This window comes from Macaca thibetana, chromosome 3, assembly GCF_024542745.1.
Source record: "Macaca thibetana thibetana isolate TM-01 chromosome 3, ASM2454274v1, whole genome shotgun sequence".
NCBI lineage: Eukaryota > Metazoa > Chordata > Mammalia > Primates > Cercopithecidae > Macaca > Macaca thibetana.
In genome coordinates this window covers 88,407,945-88,433,832 of record NC_065580.1, presented here as the reverse complement: position 1 = coordinate 88,433,832, position 25,888 = coordinate 88,407,945, and the positions used below count along the sequence as shown (strand labels likewise).

At 36.7% G+C, this 25,888-nt stretch overlaps 1 protein-coding gene across 7 annotated transcripts in view; it reads left to right on the top strand.

The window, feature by feature from the left end:
* The window catches only part of SNX13 (sorting nexin 13), a 153,237-nt gene that overhangs the window by 67,907 nt on the left and 59,442 nt on the right, over window positions 1-25,888 (top strand). For all 7 annotated transcript variants that reach the window (XR_007724026.1, XM_050783102.1, XM_050783103.1 and 4 more), the window contains 4 exons: window positions 283-366; window positions 18,861-18,999; window positions 19,387-19,475; window positions 24,110-24,209. Coding sequence is in view for 6 of the 7 variants with exons in the window: in XM_050783102.1 (XP_050639059.1) it covers window positions 283-366; window positions 18,861-18,999; window positions 19,387-19,475; window positions 24,110-24,209 (412 nt within the window). In the remaining variant the exon portion in view is untranslated. The remainder of the gene's footprint in view (window positions 1-282; window positions 367-18,860; window positions 19,000-19,386; window positions 19,476-24,109; window positions 24,210-25,888) is intronic.

The following is a 25,888-nucleotide window of genomic DNA, read 5'->3' as shown; positions in this document are numbered from 1 at the left end:
AAATGGACATCAATGCTAACATACTAGAGGTATCATCTTGCTTTATTTCATTCCACAGTTGTTACTGTGGAGATGTGTCCAAGTTGATACAGGTAACTTTATCTCATTTATCTAAACTGAGGCAAAGTCATCTTTTTATAAGACTGTGTTGGTTATCAAGTTTTACTTGCATGTATATCATACTTTTCTTAAGTAACAGCATTGTGTTGGAATATTTACGTTATGCTGTTGATTTGAGAAATAGATTAAATTTGTTTTTGTTTTTTACTTTTTTTTTTTCAGGAAATCCTTGCACGAGGAATTCTTCTTCCATTAATAAATCAACTCAGTGATCCTGATTATATTAATCAGTATGTCATATGGATGGTAAGTGCCTTTTAAAATTATAACTCTGTTTTAGAAATAATTTTTGAAATGGAAAAATACATTTGGGAGATAGAGTATTTAAGCAGTAATTTATTAAAGAAATTAAGTAGAATTGTTTCTGAAGTAATCTCTGTGTTTCCAATATTTTTATTTGCTTATATTTTGAATGTGTTGGCCAAATTCTCTTTAAGAATTTTGTTGATTATCTTTCTTGCAGTTATGGTACTACTACTATTTCTTTAAAAAAATAGAATATTTCACTACCTGTATGTATAGATGATGAATATTTTTAATGGCTACTATTTGATTTTTAAATACAACTTGGGATTTGAACTACTTGACATGTAACTCACATTTTTACATTGTATAATGGGGAAAATATGGAGGACAGAACAGTAGAATGAGAACCAGAAGATCTGTATTCTAGATGTTTCTGTAAGTTGCCTAGTGTCTATAGTAGTTAACTCAATGGTTTTCTCCTGTCAGACATATCAAAGACTTAGTGATTACTAAGTTCACAAGCCCTATTTTTTTTTTCTTTATAACATATACTTTTCCTTAATAAACTCATGGTCAAGGAAGAATTGTAAATGGGCTACGTTCTGGGAATACTTTGATAACCTACTTCTAGATCTTTGATTTGTTTTCTTAAATCTGGTATTTCTTCTCTACATTTGTCTTCCTTTAACTCAGTCTAGCTTTCTTAAGAAAGAATTACTTGATTGTTCTTTGATTTCCCTTAGGCATTGTCAGACTTGCTATAGTTTTATTTTTTACTTTATTTTTATTTATTTATTTTTGACGTGGGATTTCACTCTTCATCCAGGCTAGAGTGCAGTGACAATCTTGGCTCACTGCAGCCTCTGCCTCCCACTTCAGCCTCCCGAATAGCTGGGACACAGGCATGCACCACCACACCCAGCTAATTTTTTGTACTTTTGGTAGAAGCATGGTTTTGCTATGTAGCCCTGGCCAGTCATGAACTCCTGAGCTCAAGTGATCTGCCTGCCTTAGCCTCCCAAAGTGCTGGGGATTACAGGTGTGAGCCATCATGCCTGACTGCTATTGTTTTATTATTACTGTTGTTGCAGAGGTTTACCCTTTGACCAGGTTGTGGTACCTGCACACAAAAATTGTTATTAATTATGTATTTCTAGAGCCTTTCCTCGAAACTGTGGAACTTGATTCTTCTTTTCCTTTGTGAACTTTTTTAGACTTTGCATTAGGCACTGTAAAAGCTTTGAAAATATACATATCTGCACAATTAAAAATATAAAAAAATGAGTCTTCTTTGGCTAGGAATTCAACTCCTAAGAAGTTATTCTAAAGTGATAATCAAATTTGTGACAACCTATATTTAAAAATTTTAACAAGTTTTTAATATTTAAAAATTATGAATATGTGATAGTTGTACATATTTATGGGGTGCATGTGATATTTTGATATAAGCATACAATGTGTAATGTTCAAATCAGGATAATTGGGGTATCCATCACATCCAGCATTTATCACTTCTTTGCATTAGGAACATTCCAGTTCCACTCCTGTGCTTTTTTTGAAATATACAATAAATTATTGTTAACTGTAGTCACCCTGTTGGGATACTGAATAGTAGATCTTACTCTTTCTGTCTGACTGTGTTTTATACCCATTAGCCATTCCTTTTATTTCCCTTCCCAGCCTCTGATAAAGAAACATTATTTGGCACTGTATCTCCATGAGTTCAGTCTTTGTTTTGTTTTTAGTTCCCACATATTTAGCCTACTGTGCATGGTTAATTTGACTTAACATAATGTCCCCCAGTCAATATTTCATTTTTTTTATGGCTGAATAATATTCTATTTTGTGTATGTACCATGTTTTGTTTATCTATTTCTTTACGTATTTGCCAGCATTTGTTATTCCCTCTCTTTTGGATAAAAGCCATTTTAACTGGAGTGAAATAGTATCTCATTGTAGTTTTAATTTGTATTTCTATGATAATAAGTGCTGTTGAGCATTTCTTAATGTTGTCTTTTGAGAAATGTCTATTCAGATCTTTTGCCCATTTTTAATGGGATTATTAGTTTTTTCCCTATTGAGTTGTTTGAGCTCCTTATGTGTTCTGGTTATTATTTCTTTGTCAAATGGGTAGCTTGCAAATATTTTCTCCTGTTCGATGGATTGTCTCTTCCCTTTGTTGATCATTCCCTTTGCTGTGCAGAAGCCTTTTAGCTTGATGTGATCCCATTTGTACATTTTTTGCTTTGGTTTCCCTATGCTTTTGAGGTCTTATATAAGAAATCTTTGCTCAGACCAGTGCCATGGATTGTTTCCCCACTATTTTTTTCTAGTAATTTTGTAGTTTCACATCTTAGATTAAAGTCTTTAATCCATTTTAAATTGGTTTTTCTATATGCTGAGAGATAGGGGTCTAGTTTCATTCCTCTGCATATGGATATCCAGTTTTCTCGGCACCATTTATTAAAGTGACTTTTTCCCCCAATACATATTTTTGGCACATTTGTAAAAAATGAATTTACTATGAATGTGTGGGTTTATATCTGTGTTAAATTTGAAGTCAAATAATGTGATGTCTTCAGCTTTGTTCTTTTCTGCTTAGGATTGCTTTGGCTATTCTGGGTCTTTTGTGGTTCCATATAGTAATACATTTTGGGATTATTTTTTCTATTTCTGTGAAGAAAGTTACTGGTATTTTGATATGGTTTGCTTTGAATTTGCAGATTGCTTTTTGTAGTATGGACATTTTAGCAATATTGATTATTCCAATCCATGAACATGGAGCATCTTTTCATTGTTTTGTGTCTTCTTCAATTTCTTTTATCAGTGTTTCACAGTTTCCCTTGTAGACATCTTTTATTTCCTTGATTAAGTTTATTCTTAGGTATTTTATTTTATTTGTGATTATATGGGATTACTTTTCTTGTTTTCTTTCACAAATTGTTCAAATAGAAACACTATTGATTTTTGTATGTTCGTTTTGTATCTTGAAGCTTTACTACATTTGTTTATCAGTTATTTTTTGTTGACTTGTGTTTTAGTCATCTTACTAAAGATATGAGTGGTTTGTACACCACAGTTGCAGTGTTATTCTGTAGTTGTCTGTGTACTTAGTGTCAATGAGTTTTATACTTTCAGATGATTTCTTATTGCTCATTAACATGCTTTTCTTTCAGATTGAAAAACTCCCTTAAGGATTTCTAGTAAGACTTGTCTCGTATTGATGAAATCCCTTAGCTTTTGTTTGTCTGGCCAAGACTTTATTTCTCCTTCAGAGTTAACAGATAAATTTGCCGGATATGGTATTTTAGGTTGGAAGATTTTTTTTTTCCTTCAGCACTTTGAATGTATGAATGATCCCACTCCCTCCTGGCCTGTAAGGTTTCTGCTCAGATGTGTGCTGCCAAATGTATCAGAGCTCCTTTGTGTTACTTGCTGCTGCTGCTGCTGCTGCTGCTCCTTCTCTTCCTCCTCCTCTTCCTCCTTCTCCTTCTCCTCCCCCCTCTCCTCCTCCTCCTCCTCCTCCTTCTCCTTCTTCTTTTTGCATATTTTAGGATTCTTTATTTATCCTTGACCTTTGAGAGTTTGATTTACATGCCTTTGGTCATCTTATTTGGATTGAATATTCTTAGTGTTTTTCAACCTTCTTGTACCTGGATATTCATGTTTTTTTCTGGGTTTGAAAAGTTCTCTGTTGTTATTTCTTTGAATAAACTTTTAACCCAGTCTCTCTCTTTATGTTCTCTTTAAGGCCAATAAATCATAGATTTGCCTTTATGACACTGTTTTCTAGATCTTGTGGGTATGCTTCATTTTTTTCAGATTCTTTTTTTCTCTATGTATTTTCATATAGCCTGTCTTAGCTCGGTTCTTCCTTCTGCTGGACCAATTCTGCTGTTAAGATACTCTGATGAATTTTTCAGTTTGTCAGTTGAATTTTTCAGTTCTAGAGTTTGTTTGACTTTCCCTTATTATTTCAGCCTCTCTTACATTTCTCGATAGAATTCTGAATTCCTTCTCTGTGTTATCTTGAAGTTCTTTGAGCTTCCTCAAAATAGCTCCTTTGTATTTCCTGTCTGAAAGGTCATATATCTCCTTCACTTCCAGAGTGGTCAGTGGTGCCTTTTTTAGTTTCTTGAGGTCATGTTTTCCTGGATGTTCTTGGTGCTTGTAGATGTTCTTTAATGTCTGGACATTAAAGAGTTAATTATTTATTTTAATCTTCTCATTCTGGGCTTATTTGTACCATCCTTCTTGAGAAGGCTTTTCATGAAGTCAAAAGGGATTGAATGTTGTAACCTAAGCCTATGGTCACTATACTATTTCAGCACTAGTGGGATCCCTAAGCCCAGGAATACTATGACTCTTGGAGACTCCTTAGTACACTGCTATGATGTACTTTATTAAGATAAAGGAGAATTCCCTAGGTTACCAGACAAAGTCTTTCATGCTCTTCCCTCTCTTTCTCTTAATTACAAAGGGTCTCTTTCTGTGTAATGCTCCCTGGAGTTGGGGAAACAGTGACATGGACACTGTCATGGTCACCATAGCTGGCACTGTGTAGAGTTGCACCTCAAGCCTTGCAGAGCAGCCCAGTACTGGGGCTTGCCTAAGGCCTGTGGCCACTGCTGCCTGGCTGCTGCTGCTATTTATTCATGGCCCAGGACCACTTTAGTGAGCAAATTGTGAATTCTGCTAGGGACTGGGTCTGTCTCATCAGGGCAACAGCTTCCCTTCTGGCTAAGGGTGGGTCTAGAAATGCTGTCCCTGATGAAAGATGTATATTCTTGGGCTTCAGGAATCTGCCTGTTTTTTTGTTTTACTGTGGCTGAGCTAGTACCTAAGTTTTAAGATACAGCCCTCTGTATTCCTCCCTTTCCTTCCTCTAAGTGGAAGGAGTCTTTGCTGGAGTTACACTGCCTGGAAGTGGTGGAGGGATGACACAGACACTCTATTGGCCACCATAGCTGGTGTTACACTGGGTCATACCCCAGGTCAACTGACCGCTGAGAAGAGTGTATATAGCACCAGGGCTTGCCCTAGGACTGCAGTGCTTGTGGCCTGACTGCCACTCACATTTATTTAGTGCCCCAGGTCACTTCAGCCAGCCTATAGTGAAGCCACCTGGATTCGAGTTATTCCTCCTGAGCTGAAGAATTCTGCTCTGCCTCAGGGCTGGTGTAAATGCTCCTTCTCTGGGTGCTAGTGGAATTCTGTCCTGTGCCATGACAGAGCAGTTCTCAGTTTCAAAGCAGAGTTCTATACTCACTTCACTCTTTCTCCCACAAACCCACAGATTCTCTTTCTGTGCTGTGCTGTCCGGGGTTGAGGGGAGGGATGGTAGAGGCAATGCAAGACTGTCTTTCCTACCCTTTTGAATGCCACTTTCCTTGATATTATGCTCAAACCAGGTACTGTGATCACTCAACTAATTTTATGGTTCGTAGGAAGGTGCATGGACAGTTGTTTAATATGGTGTTCCTGTGGGGAGGATGATCGCTGGAAGGCTCTACTTGGCCAACTTGCTCGGCCTTCTCCAATAATGTATATTTAAGACCATTCATGGCAGCATTTGTTATAGTAGCAAGAAATGAAAACAACTTAAATGTCCCAAATAGGGGATTAATTAATACATAATAACATATTGATGCAATTGAATACTATGTAACCATTTAAAATGATGATAGTATATCCTTATGAACTTGAAAAATTGTTCATATCTTTTGCGTGAAAAAGATAACTAAAATTAGCATATATGTTAGATAAATATCCCATTCTTTAGAAAAATATATTTATCAATGACTATAATTCTCATAGGATATAGACTGAAATGTTAATAGAAAGGTAGTAATTTTTCTTAAATATTTCATGTCACTTGCAATGAGTATGGATTATGTAATAAAGTAGTATTTTTTTAAGCAGTAGAAACTTACACACAAAATTTATAAACATTTAAGTTAAAATTAAGGGTAAATAGTAATAAAATTTGTTTAGTAATACAGAAAATGGATATTGTATACTAAACATAACTAATCAGGATATAATAATGTATGTTATTAATTCTGGTCCAAAAAAGGAAGCATGTTCAACAGAATGTTATGGTTATCTCTCACTCATGGGATTAGGAATTATTTTTATTCCCCCCTCTCTCTATACATATTATTTTGTAGTGTTCAGTTTTCTGTTCCTGAGCGTGTATTAATTGCATTAACTGTAATTACGTATATAGTAAAAACATTTTGGAGCAGCCTTAACCTATATTCTAAAAATATTTCAAACTGTTGGAGGCAGCAAATAGCTGAATTACTGATGGTTCTGCAGAAACCTCACTTCTTGCCTCCTCAAGAAAGAATTTGACTGAGAAGCGCAAGGCAGTAAAAGAGACTGAGGTAGGTTTCAGAGCAGGCGTGGAAGTTTATTAAAAAGCTTTAGAGCAGGAAATAAAAGAAAGTACACTGGAAGAGACCCAAGTGGGCACTTTGGAGGTCAAGTGCCCTGTTTAACCTTGATCCTATGATTTTATGTACTGGTCCACTTCTGGCGGCTTGCATCACTCTTCCCATGATTTTTCCCTTTGGGTGGGCTGCCCTGCGTGCACGGTGCCCTCCTTACACTTGGGAAGTAAGCACACGCAGTGTGTTTAGGAAGTTGTACACATGCCCATCTGAGACTTTCTTCACTTTTCTGGGGGCATTCGAAGGTCATACTCTGTCATTTTGTCTCTTAATGCTCATCCTCGAGCTCACTTGATTATTTCCTGATATTTTATTGGAAGCTAGTTACCAATTTCAAGTGTTTTTATCTGTTTGGGAAATTGCCACTTCCTGGTACCTGTGACCAGTGATTACTTTAGTGTGACAACTGTGGACCATCAGGAAATTGCCTTTCCCTGGTGTGGGCTGCAAATTATTTTTAAAGAGGCAGTGTGATAACTGCCAAACCCATCACTTGATGGCTGCCTGACATTCCTGGCAGTGTGTCCGGAATTGGTGGGTTCTTGGTCTCACTGACTTAAAGAATGAAGCTGCAGATTCTTATGGTGAGTGTTACGGTTCTTAAAGATGGTGTGTCTGGAGTTTGTTCCTTGAGATGTGCAGATGTGTCCAGAGTTTCTTCCTTCTTGTGGGTTTGTGGTCTTGCTGGCTTCAGGAGTGAAGCTGCAGACCTTTGCGGTGAGTGTTACAGCTCATAAAGGTGGCGCATCTGGAGTTGTTCATTCCTTCCGGTGGGTTTGCGGTCTCGCTGACTTCAGGAGTGAAGCTGCAGACCTTTGCGGTAAGTGTTACAGCTCATAAAGGCAGTGCGGACCCAAAGAGTGAGCAGCAGCAAGATTTATTGCAAAGAGCAAAAGAACAAAGCTTCCAGCGTGGAAGGGGACCCAAGTGGGTTGCCCCAGCTGGTTTGGGCAGCCTGCTTTTATTCCATTATCTGACCCCACCCACATCCTGCTGATTGGCCCATTTTACAGAGAACTGATTGGTCTGTTTTGACAGGGTGCTGATTGGTGCATTTATAAACCTTTAGTTGGTCACAGAGTGCTGATGGTGTGTTTACAATCCTTTAGCTAAACGTAAAAGTTCTCCAAGTGCCCCCCAGATTAGCTAGACACAGATCACTGATTGATGCATTTACAAACCTTGAGCTAGACACAGAGTGCTGATTGGTGTGTTTACAAACCTTGAGCTAGACACAGAGCACTGATTGGTGTATTTACAATCCTTTAGCTAGACATAAAAGTTCTCCAAGTCTCAACCCGACTCAGGAGCCCAGCTGTCTTTGCCTAGTGAATCCTGTGCCAGGGCTGCGGGTAGAGCTTCCCGTCGGTCCCCCGCCGTGTGCCTGCACTCCTCAGCCCTTGTGCAGTTGATGGGACCAGGCGCCCTGGAGCAGGGAGCGGTGGCTGTTGGGGAGGCTCTGGCTGTGCGGGAGCCCAGGGGATGGGGAGGGGGGTGGGTTGGGGGTGGACTCAGGGGCTCAGGCATGGTGGGCTGCAGGTGCCAAGCCCTGCTCAGTCGGGAGGTGGCTGAGGCCCGGTGAGAATTCAAGCACAGCTCCGGGTGGGCCGACAATGCTGGGAGACCCAGCACACCCTCAGCAGCTGCTGGCCCAGTTGCTAAGCCCCTCATTGCCTGGGGCCAGCAGCACCCGCCAGCTGCTCCAAGTGTGGGTTCCGGCTGCGTGCACCATGCGCCGCCCCAGTTCCCGCCCGCGCCTCTCCCTCCATACCTCCCCGCAAGCAGAGGGAGCCGGCTTTGGCCTCGGCCAGCCCAGAGAGGGACTCCCACAATGCGGTGGCAGACTGAAGGACTGCTCAAGTTTGGCCAGAGTAGACGCTGTGGCCTGAGGAGGTGTTGAGAGCGAGTGAAGGCTGCTAGCACGTTGTCACCTCTCAGCAGGGGTGGGTTGAAAGGGGTATTCTCCTGCCTTGCCATATTTTTACTTAATGAACAGGAATGCAATCTCTATTGTACTTTGCAATAAAATATCAGGAATAAAAATATCTGTGCGTGGTGGTGCATACTTGTGGTCCCAGCTACTCCAGAGGCTGAAGTGGGAAGATCATGTGAGCCCAGGAGATCAAAGCTGTAGTGAGCTGTGATTGTGCCATTGTATTCCAGCCTAGGCAACAGAGCAAGACCCCATCACACACACACACGCGTGCACACACACACACGAAAAGTCACAAATAAATGGAAACACATACTATGTTCATGAAGTGACCTAATATTGTAAAGACAGCCATACTCCCCAGAACAATTTACAGATTCAGTGCAATTCTTACCAAAATCCCAATGATGTTTCTTTGCACTTCACCCTTCCTGATTTCAGAACCTATTACAAAGCTACAGTAATTAACTGTATGGTGCTGGCATAAAGATAGAAATGTAGACTTAGTGGAACAGAGTAGAGAACCGAGAAGTTCTCATATGTGTACTCAAATAATCTGCATGGGTTTGTATCAAGGCTACAAAATGGGAAAGAATAATCTCTTCAGCAAATGGTATTGGGAAGACAGGATAGCCACATGCTAAAGGATGAAGGTGTTCCCTTAACCTTGCCCTACATGTAAAAACTCAAAATGGATTAAAGACCTGAAACGACAAAATTCCTAGAAGCATATGTAAGGGAAAAGCTTCTTAGATTTGACTATAATTTCTTTGATATGATACCAAAAGCTCAGACAAAAATAACAAAAATAGTGAGTGGGAGTGTATCAGACTAAAAAGCTGCCCAGCAAAGGAGCAATCACCAGAGTGAAAAAGTACCCTATAGAATGGGTGAAAATATTTGCAAGCCATATATCTGATTAGGAGTTAACATCCATCATATATAAAGAACTCATACTACTCAACAACAGGAAAAAGAAAAGTATTTAAAAATGTGCAAAATATTGTAATGACATATCTCGACGGAAGTTATACAGATGGCCAAGAGTGATAGGAAAAGATGCACAACATCCCTAATCATTATGGAAATGCAAATCAAAGCCATAATAGTAAATGAATTATCTTATACCATTTGGTCACTATTAAAAGAAGAAAAACAAAATAACAGGTGTTGGCAAGGATGTGGAAAAATTGCAGCTCTTGTGCACTATTTATGGAATGTAAATTGGAAAACAGTTTGGAGGTTCTTCTCAAAATTGTTACTGTATGATCTAACAATCCCACGTCTAGGTCTCTATTCAAAAGAATTGAAAACAGGATCTTAAAGAGATATTTGTGTAATCATGATTGTAGTATTCACAGTAGCCAAGAGGTGGAAATTACCTTAAGTGTCTATCAACAGATGAATGTGTAAAGAGAATGTGGTATACACATACAATAAAATATTATTCAGCCTTACAAAAAAAGGAAATCCTGTATATCCTACAACAAGATGAACCTTGAGAATACTGTGTTAAATGAAATAAGCTTATCACACAAAGACAAATACTGCATGATCCCTCTTTGAGTAGTCAAACTCTTAGTAAAATGTTGGTTGCCAGGATCTGGGAGGAGAGAACAAACAGGATTTGTTGTTCAGTGGAACTAGAATTTCAGTTTTCAAGATAAAAGATCAGAGAAATGTTAAAAACAGTGTTCTGATAGTTTATACCACTGTTAACTTAAAATGTTTTAAGGTGATAAATTCTATGTTTTGTGTTTTTGACCACAGTAGAAAAAAGAAGGAAATGAACAAATTGTCTTTCAGAGTTTTGTTACAATTTTGCCTTTCCAGTAGCGGTATTTGATAGTTCTGGTCTTTCCACATTCTGATTAACATTTAGCATTGTCAGTCTTAAATTTCAACTTCTCTAGTACATGTGAATTGGTATTTTGTTGTGGTTACTTGCAGTTTCTTTATTACTAATGATACTGAGCATTTTTTCCTGTGATTATTGGCCTGTTTTGATCTTTTTTTCCAAGTGCTCATTTTCTCTCCTTCTGTTTATCTTTTTTAAATTGATAATGTAAGAATGCTTCATGTATTCTACATAGAAGTTCTTTATCAGGTATATGTATTGCAGATATTATTCCCCAAGTTATGACTTGTTTTTTTTTTCTCGTTCAGTGATATCTTTTGATGACAATTTAAAAATTTTGATGAAACATAATTTCCCAATTCGTGTTCCACAGCTAGTATTTTTATGGTCTTCTCCAGGAAATCCTTGTTTATTTGAAGATTACCAAGTTATTTGCCTATGCTAAGTTTTATAATTTTTACTTTTATATTTTGTTCTATGATTTATCTCCCATTTTTTATGTGTGTGAAATACAACAGTTTAGATTGATTTTTAAAATACAGATATCTAGATATTCTAGCACCATTTGTTGAAAAGACTTTTTCATAAAAGTTATTTCCTTGGCACCTTACTAAAATATCAGTTTGCTATAATATGTTTGGTTGTGATTTTGGACTGTGTTCTTTTCTGTTACTCTCTTTGTGTACCCATATGCAAATATCATACTTTCTGATTACTTTAGCTTTATAGTAATATTGAAATGGGACAGTATGAGTCTTTTACAGTTGTTCTTTTTCTCTAGGATTGTTTTGATTATTTTCCACATAAAATTTATCAAAGGTTTAGTTTTTATTAAAAACGTATTAGAATTTTAATTGTGATTACATTGAATCTATAGATGAATTTAGGAATAATGGATATTTTAACATTTTGTCTTATCTAGGAACATGGCATCTCTCCATTTATGGAAGCCTCTGTAATTTCTCTCAGCATTGTTTTGTAGTTTTTAGAGTTTATGTATCTTTCACATTTTTAAAATAAATTTTTATAAATATTTTATGTTTTTGATGCTGTTATGTGATTTGTTTCTTGATTTATTTTTCAGATTGTTTACTATTGACATATGGAAATGATACTGAGTATTATACGTTGATTTTGTATTATGCAACATTTTTTGGTTTCTTTAGGTGTTTCTAAATAGGTGTTTATGTGGTCTGCAGACAAGGACAGATTGACTTTTTCCTTTCCAATTTGGATGCCCTTTATTTCTCTCTTGCCTAATTACTCTGTCTAGGACTTTGAGTACTAGGTTGAATAAAATGTGTAAGAGTAGACATCATTTTTCTCCTGGTTCTTAAAGGAAAAGGTTTTAGATTTTCTCCACTCAGTATGATGTTAACTGTGAGTTAGTCATATATGGCGTTTAATTGAGTTGAGGTATTTTCCTTCTATACCTAATATTTTGGGAGATTTTATTGTAAAGGCATGTGGAATGTTACTGAATGCCCCTTCAACATCTATTGAAATGATAATGTTTTTTGTGCTTAATTCTGTTAACATCATGTATTATGCTTATCAATTTTCATATATTGAACCGTTCTTGCATTCCTGTGATGAATCCCACTTGATCATGGTGAATAATCTTTTTAATGCGTTGTTGAATTAAATTTACTAGTTTTTTTTTTTTGAGACGGAGTCTTGCTCTGTAGTTCAGTGGCGCCGTCTCAGCTCACTGTACCCTCCACCACCCAGGTTCAAGCAATTCTCCCTGCCTCAGCCTCCCGAGTAACTGGGATTATAGGTGCCTGCCATCGTGCCTTCCTAATTTTTATATATTTAATAGAGATGAGATTTTACCATGTTGGCCAGGCTGGTCTTGAACTCCTGACCTCAGGTGATCCGCCACCTCGGCCTCCCAAAGTGCTGAGATTATAGGTGTGAGCCACCATGCCTGGCCAGTTTACTAGTATTTTGTTGAGGATCTATCTTGACATCTTTGTTCATCAGGGATGAGCTTGTAGTTTTCTTTGTTTGTTGTGTCCTTGTGTTGGTGTTAGAGTAATGCTGGGCTTGTAGAATGAGTTTCAAAGTATGCCTTCCTCTTTAATTTTTGGAAACATTGAATAGAATCAATATTAGTTCATTTAAAAATATTTGGAAGAATTCAGCAGCTGTGAAGCCATCAGGTCTTGGGCTTTTCTTGGATGAGATACTTCTATTACTGCTTCAATCTTATTACTCGTTACTGGAATGTTCAGATTTTCTATTTCTTTATGGTTTATTCCTGGTAATTTTATGTGTCAGGAATTTATTCATTTCTTCTAGGTTTTCCAGTTTGTTGGAGCATAATTATTTGTAATGGTCTCTGATGATCCTTTATATTTCTGTTGTATCATTGTAGTATATCCATTTTCATCTCTGATTGTATTTTTTTGGTGCCTCTTTTTTTCTTAGTCTAGCCTAAACATTTATTGATTTTGTCTCTCCCTTTAAAATATCACTTTTCAACTCAATCTTTTGTATTGTTTTCTTAGTCTCAATTTCATTTATTTTTGTGCTAAATCTTAATTTGGGGTTTGGTTTGGTATTGCTTTTCTAGTTCCTTCAGGTGAATTTCCTTTTTCTTTTCTTTCTTTATTTTTTTCTTGATAGAGAGTCTCACTCTGTCAGCTAGGCTCAAGTGTGGTGGCATGATCACAGCTCATTGCAACGTCAGCCTGGCTACTTTTTAAATTTTTTTGTAGAGACAGGATCTTACTATGTTGCCCAGCTAGTCGTAAACTTCTGGCTCAAGTAGTCCTCCCACCTCAACCTCCCAAAGTGCTGGGATTACAAGTGGGAGCCATATACGTGGCCTACATTCAGCTGCTCTATGTCTTTTAATTGGGGAATTTAGTCCACTTACATTTAGCTTTATAGAAATATAAATAAATACTGATAAAATAAATAAATACTGATAGGTAAGGAGGTAACTATTTTTTAGTTGTAACTTTTTGCTTCCTTCTTACTGTCTTCTTTTGTGGTTAAGTGATTTTTCTCTGGTAGTATGTTTTAATTTCTTGCTTTTTAGTTTAACTATTACAGGTTTTTGGATTGTCACTACCATGAGGCTTACAAAAGATACCTTAAATTTATAACAAGTTATTTTGAACTGATGACAACTTAACTTTGATTGCAAAGAAAGAAACAAAGAAAATTGTAAAGAACTTTAAACTTTAATCCTCCCACATTTTGACTTTTGTTGTTTCAGTTTACATTGTTGATATCGTTCAGGGTCAAATTCTAATTCTACTTCTCTTGCCATTTCTACCACATCTGTGATGACTTCCTTCATTGAAGTCTTGAACCCCTTAAAGTCATCTGTGAAGATTGGAATCAACTGCCAATCTTCTGTGAATGTTGATATTTGACCTCATCCCATGAATCATGAATATTCATAATGGCATCTAGAATAATGAGTCATTTCTAGAAGGTTTTCAGTTTACTTTGTTCAGATCCACCAGAGGAATCACTAGGGCAAATACCCTTAGCCTTACAAAAAGTGCATTTCCTAAATAGTAAGACTTGAGAGGTGAAATTACTCCTTCATCCTAGGGCTGCAGAATGGATATTGTTTTAGTAGGCATGAAAACAACATTGATATCCTTCATCAGAGCCCTGGGGAGACCAGGTGTGTTGTCAGTGAGCAGTAATATTTTGAAAGGAATCTCTTTGTAAGTGGTACATCTCAACAGTATGCTTAAAATATTTAGTAGACCATGTTGTAAACAGACGTGCTGTTATTCAGGCTTTCTTGTTCCATTTCTGGAGCAAAGGTAGAGTAGATTTAGCATAATTCCTGAGGACCCTAGGATTTTTGGAATAGTAAATGAGCATTGGCTTTAACTTAGAGTCACTACTAGCCTCTAACAAGGTACTCATTCTGTCTTTTGAGGCTTTGAAGCCAAACATTGGCTTTTACTCTCTAGTTGTAAAGGTAGTAGATGGCATCTTTTCTCCATATAAGGCTGTTTTGTCTACAGTGAAAAATCTGTTTAGTGTAGCCACCATTATCAATGATCTAGACTAAATCTGGATGACTTGCCATATAGCTTCTACATCAGGACTTACTGCTTCACCTTGTACTTCTATGTTATGGAGACAGCTTCTTTCTTCAAACCTCCAATTTCTGTTAGCTTCAAACTCTTCTTCTGCAGTTTCCTTACCTCTTTCAGCCTTTATAGAATTGAAGCTAGTCTGGGCCTTGTTCTGGAATAGGCTTTGGACAAACGGAATGTTGTCTGGTGTGATTTTCTATCCTTTACCACTAATACTTTCTCCATATCACCCATAAGTGTTCTTCATGTTTATCATTCATCTGTTCTGGAGCAGCACTTTTAATTTCCCTGAAGAACCTTTTTTTTTGGGGGGGGGTATTCTTATATTGGATAATTGTTTAGTGTGAGAGAGCAAGCTTTCAGTCTGTCTTGGCTTTTGATACATTTTCCTGGCTAAGCTTAGTCATTTTTAGCTTTTGATTGAAAATGAAAGATATGTGACTTTTCCTTTTGCTTGTACACTTAGAGTTCATTGTAGGGTAACTAATTGGTCTAACTTCAGTGTTGTTGTGTCTCAGTTAATAGAGAGGCCCTGCTAGAGGGAGAGAGACAGAGGAATGGTCAGTTATGGCGCAGTCAGAATATACAAAACAATTTATCAATTAATTTTGTCATCTTAAATGAGTATGGTTTGTAGTGCACCAAAGCAATAATAATATCAAAGATCACTGATCACCATAGTAGATACAGTAATAATGAAAAGGTCTGAAATATTCTGAAAATTATTAAAATGTGACTATGCCCATGACGTGGGCACATGTTGTTGGAAAAATGCTGATAAGAGTTTCTGGACACAGGGTTGCTGGAAAACTTCAGTTTGTTAAAAAAACACAGTGTGAAGTATTATAGTAAAGCACAGTGGAATTGAAACAAGGTATTCTTGTATTCTGTTTAATTATTTTAATGACTTTCCAGCTATTTCTTGTTACTACAACCATTATTATTTTAGTGGTTGCTCTAGGAATTAGTGTCCTCTTTAAGTTGTCATCATATGCCTAGAGGGCAGTACTTTATCACCTCATATGAAATATGAAGAACCTTGCTATAGCATAATTTTAATTAGCCCCCATCCTTTGTTCTTTTTCATTATATATTTTACATCTACACTCATAATTTACTCCACAGTGCCATGCTCATTGTTGCATTAAACACCCTTTCTTAAAGAAATAAAGAACAGAAAAAAATTGTTTACGCTCATACATTTACTTAGTATTTTCAGTACTCTTCATTATTTTTTGTAGGTACAAATTTTAGTTTTGTGGTCATTTTTCTTCATTCTGAAGAACTTTCTTTAGGATTCTGTGTATTGCCAATTTTCTTTCTTTCTTTTTTTTAATTTGCTTTCTTTTATTTTATTTTATTTTATTTTTTTGAGATGGAGTCTTGCTCAGTTGCCCAGGCTGGAGTGCAGTGGCATGATTTTGGCTCACTGTAATCTCTGCCTCCCGGGTTCAAGCAGTTCTCTGCCTCAGCCTCCCAAGTACCTGGGATTACAGGTGCCTGCCAGCATGCCTGCCTAATTTTTGTATTTTTAGTAGAGATGGGGTTTCACCATTTTGACCAGCCTGGTCCTGAACTCCTGACCTCATGATCCACCCACCTCAGCCTCCCAAAGTGTTGGGATTACAGGCGTGAGCCACTGTGCCCGGCCTATTGCCAATTTTCTTGTGACAAATTATCCGACCTTTTTATTCTCTGAAAATATTTTCATTTACTGCCAAGTTTGAAGGATATTTCATTGATGTAGAATTGCTCTACTTTTTCTTTTAGTACTTTAAAAATTGTTTTATTTTCCTCTTGCCTCTGTTTTTAATCAGAAGTCAGCTTCCACTGTATAATTGATCCCTTCTATGTAATGCATCTTTTAGTCTTGTGCTTTTATAGTATTCAGTTATTTGGCTTTTTGTTTAAAATAGATAACATCTCAAGTCTATTACCTTTTCACAGCCCACTCTTCTTGCTTTGCTTAGTTTAAATTTTATTTACAGTCATAGTTATTAATCCCTCCACAACATCCTGACTTCTTTACCTCTTTATTTGCTTATTGACACTACAACACTGGTTAAATCCAACATAACTGCTTCTCCATTCCTATTTTTAAGCAGGTGAATGTGGCTGATGAAAAAAAAGAAACCTACACTGGTCTCATTTTAAATTCATGAGCACGAATCTCATTTGTGCCCTTATTCTTTCTTGCCTTGCAATCATTAAATTTTTCCTGTTATGTTATCTGCTCCACTCTTCTGATCAACTCTTTTATACTTCCTTCACTTTCATTTAGCATATTTTTTTCACATCTTTTCTCTTAGCTCATGACCATAGTACTCCACTGAAAAAATTGAGGAAATCAAAAGAGATGTTTTGTAATATCCTGTTATCACATACATTCATAACTTGTATCTATGCATGTATATTTTATATTTTCTTCTGTTACCGTGGATGAAATACCCATGTATCCAGGTAAAGCAAGTCCTTTATGTGTGCATTGTAACCAACTTCTTCTAGACAATTTCATTTTATTGCTTTGGCAATTTTACACTTTCTCTCTGTACCATCACATTTTTACTCTTTATATGATCATTCTTATTATCATACACCTTTGTCATTATCTCTCTCATCTTAAAAAAGAGATAAAGCAAGTCACTGATCTTACATTCCATTTTAGGCAGTACTCTTTTCTCCTGCTTATTTTTTTTACAGCAAAACTTTATAAGAGGGTTGACTGTTGGCTGTCTACATTTTTCACTCTCTTTTTTTCTTTTCTTTTCTGAGACAGAATCTCACTCTGGTGCCCAACGTGGAGTGCAGTGGCACGATCTCAGCTCACTTCAACCTCTGCCTCCTATGCCCAAGCGATTATCTCACCTCAGCCTTCCAAGTAGCTGGGATTACAGGCACCTACTACCATGCCCAGCTAATTTTTGTATTTTTAGTAGAGACGGGGTTTCACCGTGTTGGCCGGGCTGATCTCGAACTCCTGACTTAAGGTGATCCGCCCGCCTTGGCCTACCAAAGTGCTGCGATTACAAGCACTGCACCCAGCCATCATTTTTTAAAAACACTTCTTTACTTGGCTTGTTAGAACACCAAAGTTTGTTGATTTTTTTTTTTCTACGTTTTTGGCTTTTCTCAGTCTTTTTGCTGTGTAAGTAAATCTTCTGAGTATCTCTCCTTAGATCTCTTCTTTTTTCACTCTACCCTCATTCTCTTGATTATTTCCATCCATGTTCATGGTTTTAAGTGTCATCTCCATGTCAATGACTTTTAAATGCATATTTCTGTGTAGTCCTCCTTTCTGAACTCTTGTCCATCATATTCAAAAGCATGCTAATGACCATTTTTATATTTAATGAGATCTCACACTTAATTTTGCCAAAAGCACCCTCATAATATTTTGCCTCCCCGCCACTGTCCCTGGCAAATGCTGCATCTCTTAATTTTTTTCTCCGTCTTGTTTAGTGGTAACTCCACTATTCCAGTTGTCAGGCCAACGATGTTAGTGTAGTTCTATGTTCTCTTCATTTCATGGCGATATCTGATTTATCAGCAAATTCTTTTGGCATTGTCTTTATAAAACACTTTTTACCAGAAAACACTTTATAACACACTTTGTACCACACCACCACTGTCACCACCCTGCTCCCTGACTATATTATCTTTCACTTGTATTATTAACTGGTCTTTTTTTGTGTTTTTGGCTCTGCCTTTATTTTTATACAGCAACACAGTGATTGTGTTATATTTTAGGTTAGAGAGTGTTACTCTTCTGTTTAAACCTTCCAGTTTAACTTCTGACTTGCTTCAGAGTGAAAGCTAAAACCTTTATACTATAACAGAAGATTTGCCATCCATTGCTGCTGACCATATCTTCTGCTCAGCTTGTCTTTGGTTTATTTCCAGTCATCATGGCTTCTTTGCTATCATCAAATATTGTGAGCATATTCCTATTCCTGCAGTTTCAAGCATGCTATATAATACTTACTTTATTTTATTTGCAGTCTAAGAACCATTGGTGCCCAAATATAGGTGCCCAAATACAGAGCTTTTTTCTTTTTGTTGTAAGCACTGAGTATGCAGCAAATTGTCCTAGCACATAGTAGGCACTCAGGATTCAGTTTTCCTTTTAATAAGTGAGTTCCTCTTTCACCTATTTTTCTTAAACTTGTTTTCAGATCCGTGATTCTAACTGCAACTATGAGGCCTTTATGAACATTATTAAATTGAGTGACAATATTGGAGAGCTAGAAGCAGTCAGAGATAAGGCAGCAGAAGAATTACAGTATCTTAGATCTCTAGATACAGCTGGTGATGGTAAGTAATGTATTTAATTTAAAGTATTTTTTGAAGGATTATTATATCTTCAAAACTTTGGTTAATTTACCTAAATGTCATTTTCTGCTATTAATGTTTTCACTTTAATTAAATCTTCCTTATTAGATTAACATGTGCTTAGTTAGAGTAAAAGGATTATTTTCAGAATGTGAGAATGTGATTATTGTAATTATCCCTAGAGTGGAGGTAATTGGCATGGTTTACTTTTAATTAAATAATTTCACTGTATAATTTCAGATGGTTTCTTTTATTGAATAAAACAATTGCTGTATTGTTGGTTATTTTGTTAAATTACAGTAAGTGCATGTTTAAAGTATTTAATAAATAACATTACCACTTTCTAGTTCATGATTTGTTTGCTTTTAGATATCAACACTATCAAAAATCAAATAAATAGCTTACTATTCGTAAAGAAGGTATGTGACTCAAGAATACAGCGATTGCAGTCAGGCAAAGTAAGTAAAGTACTTTTGAATTAATGTAATTAATGTTTAGTTATAAATACTTTATAGGGATTAAAATGCACAGTAAAGGACAAAAAGTAGGACATTTCCCAGTGCAGCACTTTACAAGAGGACTTTAAAAAGAGTTTTCTTTTCGACAATGTGATATAAATATTTGTTAAAACATGCCAAAAAGGTTAACTAAAGTGCTGCCTGAAAAATGTTAAAGTAATTGAAGATTTTATTTTATTCCTTGATTTATTTATGCACTTACTTGGGTATCGTTTTCAAAATTTACATTTATTCAGTTTTGTGAGTTGGGTGCTTTTTAGAAGAGCCAAGTAGACAAACTCTTTTCATGGAGTTTACATTTTAGTTGCAGAGTCAGGAAATAAATCAATAAGCAAACTGATGCATAATATCAGGTGGTGATATCTACTGCAAAAACAGTAATAAAGCAAAGTAGCGTATAGAAAATGTCTTGGACTGGTTTAGATAGGTGCTGAGAGGTTTGATGACACTTGATTGTAGTGAGATCTAAATAACATGAGGCAGTTAGTCCTGTGCTGTATTTTTGCTTGCCTTTGAAGTATCGATCTTACAGGCAGTCATGAGAGCAGATGCAGGAGCACTAAGGTAAGAATGTCTTTGGTGAATTGGAGGAGGTCGTTGTGATTGGTATGGAATGAATGAGCTATTGTGCTAGGAATGAAGTCATAGAAGAACCGGGGGGTTAGATCTTATATGGTCATATATGGTCTTACTGGCCATAGTAAGAGTTTTATTCTAATTATGATGAAAGTCAATTGGAGATTTGCCCTGGCAAGTGACATTACCTGACTTACGAGCTAAAAGTTAAAATTATTGTCTTTATTCTTTGTGAAGAATAGACACAAAGTATGAGATGATATGGGTAAGAATGGAAACTGAAAGATTATTTGCGATAACTCCTGATTTAAAACTAGGTAAGAGATGTCTATGGAGGTTGTGAGAAGCGATTAGAGACTGGATATAGTGCTAGTAGGATTTTCTTAATGGAGTGAATATGGGGTGAGAAGGAAAAAAAAATAACTCAGGGACAATTTCAGGGTATTTTGGTTTGAGCAACTGTATAAATAGTGGTGCTGTTTACTGAATTGGGTAACACAGAGAGAGGAGGAGGTTTGGAAAAGAGAATTGAGTTTTGGGTATTTTAATTTGATATCCCTGTTTGACATTCAAGTAGACATGCTACTTGGTAATCTTGAGTTCTAAGGAAAAGTTAGTGATGGAGACGAATTTTGTAAATTCTCAACAATTATCAGATGTTTAATGAGAGACTGGATGATGTTACCTAAAAGAGCGTGTGTAAGTAGGAATGCATTGGTGACTTGGTCCTACTACACTTCAGTGAATAGAGTTTAAGACAAAGTAAAGAGTCTAGCCAAAGAAACAGAGTAAATAGCCAGTGAGATTGGAGGAAAACCTGAGCATGTGATATTGAAGCAGGATATTTCCCTGACCCCTTCGCAGGACTTGCAGCAGGGGTGCCTGGTTTACTCATCCTGCCATTCTCAACTTCTTGTGGTGGGGGGCGTGCAAGCAAACGAGTGAGAACTTGAGTGAAGGAGTGCTGGAACAAGCCTGCCACTTCGGTACTGGCGAGATCAAACTCCACTCACTCGGACCCACTGTATTCCACCCCTCACAACAGGGAGTGCACAAGTGAGTGGGTGGAGGAACTGGCCCAGATGCATTAGTGCTGGTAAGAGCAAACCCTGTTCAGGCCCTACAGCTGTCCAGTTGGGGGTGCCTGTGACTCCCAAAGCCCCAGAAGGTGTGTGACAGTGCTCTCTTAGCTCTGCTGTCTGTGGATGGCTTAAGGGTTAACAGCTCAGTGGACCATTTGCCTTTTTGCATGAGGCAGCTGCCCTCCGCCGGTGAGGGCAAAGGGCCAGTGTGACAGCCTTTTGTGTCTGCACTCGTGGCTTCTGAGCTCTTATTCGGCATCCAGGAAATATGAAGTTGCATCAATGAGTTGAAAGATGGTAAATACTGGAGATTTTATGGCCGATGAAAGTGGCTCTCAGTGGGAAGGGGAGCTGAAAAGGGGAATGGGGCAGGTAGGTAATCTTCCCCTGAAGTCCGACTGTCTCCATTTGGATTCTTTCTGAAGTTATGCCATCAAGCTGTCCCTTTGAAGTCCAGTCGCTTCTCTCCAATATCCAGCCGTAGTCCTGGCTATCAACTGAGTCTGGGGTTTTTATAGGCACAGAATGCGGTGGTGTGCGGCCATGGGCGGTTTAGGAAAAGGCAACATTTGAGCAGGAAAACAGGGATGTAAGTTTTCACTTAGGGCTCCGGTCTCAGGCTTTTTGGCTTGAGGGTGGTGTTTCGCTAGGGACTGCCCTTTTCTGCCTAGAATTTTGTGCACCCTGTCCCTATCAATATCTCAGAAGCCAAATGCAAAAAGTGTTTATAAAAGGGAAAGATGAGGTGTATCAAAGGATAACATGGAGAAAGATGAAGACTGAGAATTGATCAGTGGACTTACTACCTTCCGGATTATTGGTGATCTAATGAGAACATTTTTTTGTGGAGTAGTGGAGAAAATCTTAATTGGAGTTCGTCCATGAGAGAATGAGAAGAGGTAAATTAGAAACAGGAATGATAGTTGCTCTTTAGAGAAGTTTTGCCCTAAAGGAGAGCAGAGATTTGGGGCTTTAAAGCAGGAAAAAGCATTTCTTAATACCCTTAGGTTTTTAATGAGGTCACATTTTTGCTGTGGTTTTCTGTTTTGAAAATTTATTTATGACTCTCTGGTCTTATAATTTTACAGTGTATTTAAATTCCTTAAGGAATAGAAGAGTTATTTTTAAAAACCATGGTGGCACATGCCTGTAATCCCAGCTACTCGGGAGGCTGAGGCAGGAGAATCACTTGAACCTGGGAGGTGGAGGTTGCGGCGAGCCGAGATCATGCCATTGCACTCCAGCCTGGGCAACAAGAGCGAAACTCCGTCTCAAAAAAACAAACAAAAAAACACGTTAAATTTAGTTTTCTAGATGAATTATAACTTAAGAAACATTACTTGAGGGCCATATTTGTTACGTGTGTGTGTGTGTGTGTGTGTACCTTTGTTTTGGTTAACTATATTTTAAAACTAGTTTATATACTCATGCAAATTAGCATAGAAGAAAGATACAGTTTCACTTGTGCTTTTCTTTACTTCCTTATCTAGATCTCAGAGGTAGTGATCTTTCAGTGTCATTACTCAGTGTTTTTTCCCAGGCACTTTTTGATATTGAATCCTTTTAAAATTTAGATATTTTGTTTGCAAGCCTGTCAATTCCATTTTGAATACAAGCTTTTATTTTTTAATGAGCTCAGATCATACAATGTTTTCCTTTGTAAATAAACTCAGAATCCCCACGGATTTGCAGTTACATAGCTATGTTACTTATCTTGAAATCTTAGAAACCTTTATCCTCAGTGAATTTTCCTTCCCATCCTGTATCTGTGGAGCCGCTGCTGGGCAGGATAAAGAGGTGATACAATTTGAAGAAGGGAGACTTATTAGAAATCATGTGCTGGCTCTAGATTGCTCTCTACCGGACTTTGAAAGTCAATTCGCTGTTATTATTCAGTACTTACATGAAGGAAAATACAAATTATAGAGATGGATTTGTTTTTCTTTTTTAATTCTCTTCATTTTCCTTTATTTACCACTTATGCTTAATTTAGTATCTGCCTCTGAATATGGCAGCCTACTTCATTTACAGTAAACCTGCCTATTTTTCTTTTTTAAATAGAGGGTTCTGAAATATGGATTTGGGAATATAGAGAAGCCAGTGAAAATGAATAATTCATAGAAACATTATGGCTGTTATGGAAAGGGCAGCAGCATTTGAAAACACATAGTCATACTTACCGGCTTTGCGACTTAATAGGCAACCTTTTTCATCTTCGTTTTCCTTATCTGTTAAGTAGGCTTGGTGATACAGATCCAACAGTATTGCTGTGCAGATTAAATGAAGTAATATGTGTAATGTAACTAGCACAATGCCTGATACGTAGATGCTCTTTAAATTTTGAACCCAACTTTTCCTTTTTTTTTTTTCATGTGTAGGTTGTTTCCTTGCTCTATGACTTTGAAAAGTATGTCTGAAATTCACTGTTTAGAGAGTCTGGAAAAAAACACATTTTCTGTAATAATTAGAGATTTTTATTGAGTTAGGAGCAAAATTACTCTTTAGGCATATTTTGTTTTCCTAGTAATAAATAGACTTTATACATGAAAATGTTGAGTTTTTAAAATTCTTGCATATATTAAACATTTCCTTCACCCTTTTAGCCTCTGGAATGTTCATTTTCATATGGAATATATATAGAGAGAGAATAATTGAAAATATAGTGATTTCTATTTATTTTATATTGAAAGAGTTGAATGCTAATATTTTTAATGTGCTAATATTTTTAATTTGCTAAGCGACACTTGGAATTTAAATTCACAGAATGTATATCTATTGGGAAACAACATGCATGAGAAGGGAAGAACTTCATCTTTACTTCATTTTTAGCTTGATTTTTTTCCTTATATTTATGTAAACATCTTTAACAATGAATGATTAGATAAAATATTAACTTATATTCACTTTTGCCTGTAGGAAATAAATACTGTGAAACTTGCAGCAAACTTTGGGAAACTTTGCACAGTCCCCCTGGACAGCATTCTTGTAGACAATGTTGCACTACAATTTTTTATGGGTAGGTAGATCAATTCTGTTTAAATGATATAGCCATTGAATTTCTTTTTCCATTTTTTATTGTGGTAAAATACACATAAAATTTAGTATCTCAACTATTTTTAAGTGTATAGTTCAGTGATATTAAATGTATTCATGATGTTGTACAGAGATTACAACCATCAATATCCAGAATTATTTTTATCTTCCAAAACTGACACTCTACTTATTAAACACCAACTCTCTCCATTCCCCACACCCTCAACCCCTGCAACCCATTCTGCTTTCTGTCTCTATGATTTTGACTACTCTTAAGTACCTCATGTAGGTCGAATTGTACAGTGTTTGCCTTTTTGTGACTGGCTTACTCACTTAACATGAATATGCCCTCAAGTTTTATCCATGTTACAGCATATGTGAGAATTTCCTTCCTTTTTAATGCTGAATAATACTCGTGTGTGTGTGTGTGTGTGTGTGTGTGTGTGTACACGTGCACACACTTGCTTCTCCCATTACCTCTTCTCCCTTCCCTCCACTTTTCCTAATTTCTCTGCCTAGTACTTCCAGTACTACGTTGAACAGGAGTGGCAAACGCAGGCATCTTTGTCTTGTTCCTGATCTTAAAGAAAAGTATTCTGTCTTTCATCATTGAGTATAATATTCACTGTGGGCTTTTTCATATACAGCTTTTATTATTTTGAGGTAGTAGCCTTCTGTTCCTAGTTTATTGAGTCTTTGTCATGAAAGTGTGGAATTTTGTGAAATGCTTTTTGTGCATCAATTAAGATATGTGGTGTTTATCCTTCATTCTGTTGTGCTGTATTACATTGATTTTTTTTTTTTGTATGTTCAACCATCTTTGGATTCCAGGAATAAATGCTACCTTAGTCATGGTATATAATCTCTAATATGCTGCTGAATTTGTTTTGCTAGTATTTTATTGAGGATTTTTACGTCAATATTTATAAGGAACATTGGTCTGTAGTTTTCTTGTACTATCTTTATCTGGCTCTGTTTTCAGAATAATGCTGGCCTCATAGAGTGAGTTAGGAAGTGTTTCCTGTTTAATTTTTTGGAAAAATTTAAAAAGGATTGGTGTTACTTTTTCTTTAAATATTTGATAGAATTCACCAGTAAAGCTATTCAGGTCCAGGTCTTTTCTTTATTGAGGATTTTTGGTTACTGATTTAGTCTCCTTACTACTTATCAGTCTCCTCAGATTTTCAATTTCTTCATGATTTAGTCTTGGTAGATTTTCTGTGTTCTAGGAATTTTTCCATTTCCACTAGGATATCCGATTTATTGGCGTACAGTTGTTCATAGTACTTTTAGTTTTGTAGAGTCATTAGTAATATCCTCACTTTCACTTCCAATTTTAGTAATTTTAGTCTTTTCACTTTTTGTCCTCCTAGATAAATGTTTGTCAATTTTGTCACTCTTTTCAAAGAATCAACTATTGCTTTCATTGACTTTTACTATTTTTCTGTTCTCTCTTTTGTTTATCTCTGCTGTAATCTTTACTGTTTCTTTCCTTCTGCTAGCTTTGGGTTTAATTTGTTCTTTTTCTATTTCCTTACATTATACAGTTAGAAAGCTTTACAACGTAAGGAAAGATGATTTGAGATTTTCCTTTTTGCTGTGTCCCATTAGTTTGGTATGTTATGTTTGTTTTAATTAATCTTTATGTATTTTCCAATTTCT